This window comes from Silene latifolia, chromosome 6 (genome assembly GCF_048544455.1).
Source record: "Silene latifolia isolate original U9 population chromosome 6, ASM4854445v1, whole genome shotgun sequence".
NCBI classification, from domain to species: Eukaryota; Viridiplantae; Streptophyta; class Magnoliopsida; order Caryophyllales; family Caryophyllaceae; genus Silene; species Silene latifolia.
In genome coordinates, this window is record NC_133531.1 from 102,230,297 (window position 1) to 102,237,695 (window position 7,399).

Below are 7,399 nucleotides of genomic sequence, written 5' to 3' on the forward strand. Positions count from 1 at the left end.
AGTTGAACCTTTCCATTTGGTGCCTGATGAGGATTATCTGAAGTTGAAAGTGTATCTAAGGTTGAATGAACCCCTTATGTTGGGGTTTTTCCTAGCCATGGAGGGAGGTACTTGTTATGGGTTCAATTTAAATACGAAGAGGTCTTTAAGTATTGCATCCGGTGTGGCAAAATTGGGCATAAAGGATCCCAGTGTAGGGAGTCTTTAATGACTGTGGTGTCAAGTGTGAATGATATGTTAGACAGATTAATAGCAAAAGGGTTTCCCATGTATCAAGCAAATAGTAACCATATGATGTTCAACTTAGACCTCAGAGCAACACCTTCCACAACTAAGTTTCTGTCTTCTAGGGTTAAGCTGGGTAATGGGAGGGGCTTGCCTAGGAGAAGGAGAAGATGGGAGTCCCCTGAGAGGGCAGTTGAGTTTGATTTAGGGATTACTCCAGGCGGAAGGGTTGTACTTGGGATGATGTTTGCTGTAACTGCCCAACCCTTTGCTGGACCGGTGGTATTTCAGGCTGGTAATGGTGAAGAGGCTCAAGGGGTTGATATGGGTGGAAATAGAGATGCTGCTGCTGGGGTTGGTGGTGTTTCTTCAGTTAGAAATCCAAATACCACTGGTAATGATGGGATTGGAACTACCAGGGATGTTGTGATGATGGAGGTGCAGGGAGAAGGAAGTGGGGATGTAAGGGGAGGAGTGAATATTGAGCTGTCACAAGATGTTGAGATGATTCCTGTGAATCATTTCCCTAATGGTGGGGATGTTCCTGGAGCAGGGGGTGGTTGGATGAAGACAATTTGAATAATGAGGAATGTCACTGTGCAGGGGAGGAATTGGAAGGGCCGGCTGACCCTAATTTGCTTCAACAAGGCGTTCTGGTACAACTACAGGCTGAGGATCCCTATGTTGTTTATTCAAGGCAGGATTGTTTGAGTGGCTTGGTGGATAGGGATCAAAGGATACAGGATGCTATTTTGAACAGGATTGAAGGGGATTTGGACTGGGCAAGGATGGAGGATGAACAAAGGGGATATAATCAGACTTTTGAACCACCTGCATGGGGCTTGCCTAATTGGTACCATTTTCCAGATGGTCACACAATTAGGGAGGTGGGCCAAAGTTCTAGAGCTGTTAAGGTGACCACAACTGAAGAGGAAATGATGGGTGTGCTAGCTGGATCTGAGGATGCTGATGAGTTTACTGTTGTGGCTGAGGGAGGAACACAGAGTGATGCTGATGATATGGTTGAAGCTGATGATGAGGCTTCATCAGGTTCTGAGGGGCCTGCTAATCATGCTATCACTGAGAGTGGAACTAATTCTACTCAGGCATCAGATAATGACAGTGAAAGGGAGATTATTGTTATCTCCTCTGATGACACAACTGGTGATGCAAAGGCTGAGTCTGAAAAGATGCAGGTGTCTTTGGGTGAGGGTGCTGGGACTGGACAGCAGGGCTCAAATGGGAATACACTTGGTATTGGTGCTGCTAAGCTGGCCAACACATCTTCTTTGTTTAGTTCAGCTGCTATCATCAAAAAAGGGAAAGAACTGGATGAGGGATCCTCTAATCTGGCTCCCTTGGAAATTTTAATGCAGAATGCCTGTCCTAGGGAGGTTGGGCAGGTACAAATGGTCCACGATAGAGGTAAAAAGCTGAGATTGTTTGATATTCCTGCTGTTGGGAATAAAGCCAAGTTAATTGCTGAGTTACCAGTGGGGAGCAATTCTGATGGATGCTTTGGTTTGGCTGATGTGTATCATTTGTCCGACTTACGTGAGGATTATAAGGAGGATATAGGGGCTGCAAGAAAGAGGAAGTGTTGTACTGATGCAGGGGAATATATTCTTCCCGAGGAGGCCAAATTGTCTTTGGGACATGCAAAAGCTTATCTTCATGGGTTGGCTAAGAAGAGTAGGGTCTGCAATGGTATAACTGGGGCAGAACAAGGCAGGTTCAGGGACTGAAGTTTTAAGGCAGTCTTGGGGTTTCAGGGTCAATGTTGAAGATGTGATATTGGTGGATTCGAGTGATTCCTCAATTCCTTCTGTCAATGGTGGAGCTGCGGACTTGGATGGCTTTGCGGAGGTTGGGCCTTCACAACCTCCTCTTTCGCCATGAGGGGTCTTGTGTGGAATTGTAGGGGCCTCAATAATACGCTCTCCCCTACAATTCCGAAAATAAGAGCGTTGTTAGGTAGTAATTTTTATGATTTTGTTTTTCTAATGGAAACTAAATGTAGCTCGAGTCATGTCTTTACTATGTTTCGTTCTTTCGGGTTCATGGAGAATTTTGGGGTGGATGCGGTTGGGGCTGCGGGTGGTTTGTGGGTGGGGTGGAGGAGTTAGTCAAAAATGAAATTAATCAAGGCTTGTAATAATTTTATTATCCTTTTAGTGGAAAAATATAATGGACGTTTCTGGTATATTGTGCTCTTCTATGGTGCTCCGAGTGTTCATATGCGGGCATCGGGTTTCTTGGATTTGGAACAATGGATTGATACGTGTAAACTTCCCTTCCTTATAGTTGGGGATTTTAATCAAGTTGATTATCAGTGTGATAAATTAAGTGCTAGTCAACAACCAATTGAAGGTGCGGAGGAATTTAATCTCTGGAAATTAAGGAATGAACTTGTGGACATTCCTTTTAAGGGACCGCGATTTACATGGTGTAATAATAGAAAGGGAGAAAAGAGGGTTTATGAAAGGTTGGACAAAGCTATGGGGTCTAAGGATTGGTTGTCCCTTTTTCCGGATATGGGTCTCAAACACTATCCGATTCAAATTTCGGATCATGCCCCGATTGAGGTTGATCTAAACCTCACTTGCATGGCGGGAAAACGACCTTTTAAGTTAGATGCCTGGGCTTTGGATTTTGAGGAGTGTTTGGAAAAGGTTCGGCTCGTTTGGGGCACTACGGATGGTGGTTCTCCGGCTTATCGTCTAACCAGGAAGCTAACCAGAGTGCGGAGCTGAGTTAAAAAAACGACTTTGGATAAGAAAGCGGAATGGAATGCTAAGTGGGATGATTTTGATCGGCAGCTAGAGCATGGAATTAATTTAGCGTGCAATGGGGGAGGGGAGGAGGAGTATACGAGAGTGAACGAGGAGCTTCAGGCTTATACGGCTGATGCAGAAAAGTTTTGGAAGCAACGGGCAAAGATTAAGTGGACAGTAGGGGGGATACCTATACAAAATTCTTCTTTAATTGGGTGATGGGTCGGGCTGGAAGAAATTTTATTCATGGGATAAAAGGGGAGGATGGTCAATGGAGGTATGATGAGGAGGTCGTCAGTGGCGCTTTTCAAAGCTCTTATAAGGATTTATTTCGGGCTTCAAGCAATGGTATCATTTCGAGAGAGTCTACGAAGCTGGAACGACTAATAGGGCATTTAAAGTTTCAAGTGACTCAAGATGAGGCGGATAGGCTTTCCAGGCCATTCACTGCAAAAGAGGTACGTGGCGCTGTTTTTCAAATGGGAGCCTTTAAAGCTCCGGGTCCCGATGGTATCCCTGCTTGCTTTTATCAAAAATGTTGGTTCATGGTTAAGCATGATTTTACTAAGGCGACACTATCCATTTTAAATTCGGGGATGGTCTTGAAGGAAATTAATAGAACCTTTATCACTCTTATCCCAAAGAATGACGCTTTGGAAGGGGTCTCGGATTACAGGCCAATTAGCCTGTGTAATGTGATCATGCGTGTGATTACTAAGTGTATTGCCAATCGACTTGCAAAAGTTATGGGTGTTCTTATTAGTCAAACCCAAAATGCTTTCCTTCCGGGCAGAAGTATCAGTGATAATATTTTGCTGGCTCATGAAGCAGTTCACAGTGTTCCGCTCCATAAGAAGGGCTTGCAAGGGCGATACGTGTTTAAAGCAGATATGAGTAAGGCGTATGATAGAATAAGGTGGAATTTCTTAGAGTTGATCCTGGTCAGAGTTGGCCTCCCGCAAAAGATGGTAAGACTTATTATGAATTGTGTTACCTCAGTAAGTTATGAGATTCTTTTTAATGGGACGCCGCTCCCACAATTCAAACCTCAGTGTGGGCTATGACACGGGGATCTTCTGTCTCTGTATCTCTTTCTTCTTTGTATGGAGGTTCTCTCGGCAAATATTGAACATGCGCAGGAGGTAGGCAGAGTGCATGGGTTTAAATTATGCAGAGGGGTACGACCTATCACACACCTGTTTTTTGCTGATGACGGGGTTTTCTTCTTCAAGGATAAAGGAAGGTCGGCCTCGCATCTCATGAATATTATCAACGACTATTGTGAGGTTTTAGGACAGAATATTAACCCGGAGAAATCGGGGATCATTTTTAGCCCGAATATGACGCTTGCGAAAGCTCAAAACATTCTCAGAACCTTCAATGTTCGGCGGAATAAAGGTATTGGTAAGTATCTCGGTATCCCGGCAGAGTTTCAGGAGTCGAAGAAAGATATCTTCCAAGCTTTGGTGGATCATATAACAAAGCGGATCTCTTCATGGAATGGCATTTTCCTATCACCGGCGGGACGTTTAACCCTGATTTCATCGGTCTTATCCAATCTCTCAAATTATTTTCTATCGGTTTTTAAAATTCCGGTAAGTGTGGCGAAAAAGATCAATTCTCTTTTGGCACAATTTTGGTGGACGGGTTGCAAGTTAGGGAAGAATGTTCACTGGTGTAGTAAAAACTTTCTGAGTCTTCCAAAAAGTGCAGGAGGACTGGGGATCCGTAACATTGAATGTTTGAATCAGGCTTTGCTGGCAAAACATGAGCGGAGATTAGTTTCCGGGGATAACTCGCTTTTCTGCACGGTCTTTCGCCAAAAGCTGTTTGGATCGCAAATTTTTGATCCAGAGAAATTGCCGTGTAAAGGGAACAATGGATCATGGGGTTTGCGTAGTATTCTTCATGGATTCCAAAAGGTTAAGGACTTTTTTGGATGGAAACCGGGGCGAAACTCGAGTTTAAATGTCGGGACAACACGATGGGTGGGGGGTGCGTATCCGGAGCCTAAAGATAACTATCTTGGTCACGAAAATGTACACATGGCTAACTTACAGGTGAGGCATCTCTTGTTACCTAATGGAAATTGGAATGAACTTTTTGTCAAGGCGTTGTTTCGTGAGGAACATGCAGAGAGGATCCTGGCAACACGGTCAAGGTCAACAAACTTAGTTGATGGGATTTTTTGGCCCTTCACTAAGGATGGGGTTTTTACGGTTAAGAGTGGATATGGCCTGATCTTTGAAGAGTATATGAATAGGAAGGGTACGTTGAAAGATAAAACTAGAATTAGAAATCGTGGAAAGGCCTTCTGTCGAACGTAGTTATGGAACCTTCCGGTCCCTAACACATGGAAAATTCTTCTGTGGAGAATCATTACGAGTACGCTCTCTGTGGGGAAAGAATTTCAGCAACGAAATATGGATTTGGATGTGTCCTGTGGTCTGTGTGGTGAGTACCAAAATCATTTGGAGACTGTTGAACACTTGTTTAGGGATTGCGAGGTTTCTGCTAGAATTTGGACGGGATCAGATTTAGGTATTAAAGTTGATGGCGCGAAGTCCTTGAATATGACTGACTGGATCATTGATTGGACTCGGTACCTGGCGAGGCAGGAAGGAGGGGTAAAGAGGGTTATTCTTTTCATAGCAATCTTCTGGGGTTTATGGATCATTCGTAACAAGGTTAAGTTTGAAGGATTGGCTACGAACCCTCTTTTATTGTTTGAAAGGATGTTTGACTCAATCAATGAAAAGGTACGCACCCTATGTGAACAGATGGATGGCAAGGGTTCGAAGGCAGGGTCGGTAAGGAGTACTGGGGAGCCTTTTGAAGAGACTAACGCGGATTTAAGAGACGGACATCCTTTTCAAATGATTGGGAAGCCGGATCAGTGTAATGTACTACGGGTTAAGGTGGATGCTAGTTGGGAACGATCAGATAGGGCGGCCTTTGGTTGGGTGGTGTACGATGAGTCGGGGCAGGAGTTTTTTCGACGGCAAGTAAGGACTAGAGCGGAATCAGCATTGCAGGCGGAAACGATGGGTATTCGTGATGTTCTTGGTTGGGCAAATTCTGGGGGCTTTTTACACCTGAGCATTTCGTCTGATTGTTTACAACTTATCAATCAACTTGCAGGAGTAGCGAAGACTGATCATTTGATTTCGGGCTTGTTGGAGGAAATGCGTGGTCTGGCGAGTTCTTTCCATTGTTTATGTTTTAATTTTATTCCAAGACATCTTAATAGTGTCGCTCATGGTCTGGCACGACAGGCCATTCGTTTGTAAACCCTTTCTTTACAGCTGTCAAAAAAAAAAAAAAAAAAGACATGGTTCATTCTTTCTAATGCATTTATATAATGAAGGAATTTTAAAAATCCTTAAACATTGTGTAAGTGTTTTTCGTTCTTTTGATTAAGAAAAAGCATCAATATCTTTTTTGTTACAAACAAATCTCCATACACCCTATAATTTAGAGTACCTATAATGATAAGATTATAGGAGGGAGAATTTCATAAGATGTAGTTAATATATTAGTTGTATCTTCGAACGATAACAATACAACCTAAATTTATTGTATTCGTAGATAGGGGCGAGGCCAACAAGGTCTTTGGTGTAGCAGCCGCTAAACCGAAAACAAAAAACACGGTTAAAATGTCGTGATTTGTAGACCAATATTTACTACTTTTACACTAACTAGTATTGGAGCCCGGCTTCGCCCGGGCTACTCTACTTACCATTAAATTTGTTTTTTTCATTATATAAAATTACTTGAAGTTGCATAACCCATAAATTTATCATTAATATATTTTTCTATGACATATCCTAAAATTATGATGAAATAAATTTTGACATATTCATTACTCTTGCTATTAATATTTTACTCTTATTAATGAAGCAATAGTTATAAATTTCACTACTTGCCCGTAATCATTGTTACTTTCACTACTCCCGTCGTAATTATTGTTACTCTCACTACTGCCACATTAATATTGATAATTTCACTACTTCCACCGTAATTATTGTTACTTCTACTATTGCCGCATTAATATTGATTATTTCACTACTCCCATTGTTGTTTATACCCCTTTCACTAATCTCGCTGATAATATTGTTACTTTCACTATTCAAATAAGTGATTACTGTCATATAAATATATCCAATATTACTACAATTCTTTTCTTTACTGACGAAATTAATTTTACTAATTAGGCATGCAATTTTAAGAGGATTATATATTTATATAAATATATTACATATATGCATTAAATGAAATCGAAAGAATTATGCAATATTATATATTATGGAATCTAACTTGAATTATTTATAACCTACTTATTATATTTTTGTATGTTAAATAACTAACATCTCTATGCATCTAATAAATTATAAAGTTTA

The 7,399-nt window shown here is 41.7% G+C and overlaps 1 protein-coding gene across 1 annotated transcript; it reads left to right on the plus strand.

Moving 5' to 3' along the window:
* Positions 1-2,357: 2,357 nt before the first annotated feature.
* LOC141588413 (uncharacterized) lies at positions 2,358-3,218 on the plus strand. Its single transcript, XM_074409857.1, has 2 exons — positions 2,358-2,897; positions 3,003-3,218. Exons 1-2 carry the CDS (start codon positions 2,358-2,360, stop codon positions 3,216-3,218), a joined length of 756 nt encoding a protein of 251 aa, XP_074265958.1.
* The last annotated feature ends 4,181 nt before the right edge of the window (positions 3,219-7,399 follow it).

What these genes read in the sequence shown, in the direction of transcription:
- LOC141588413 (XM_074409857.1), top strand. Translation starts at nt 2,358, where the DNA reads ATGAAATTAATCAAGGCTTGTAATAATTTTATTATCCTTTTAGTGGAA. An exon ending in TTGAGGAGTGTTTGGAAAAG is followed by an intron (nt 2,898 to 3,002) that starts GTTCGGCTCGTT and finishes ACTTTGGATAAG; the next exon opens with AAAGCGGAATGGAATGCTAA.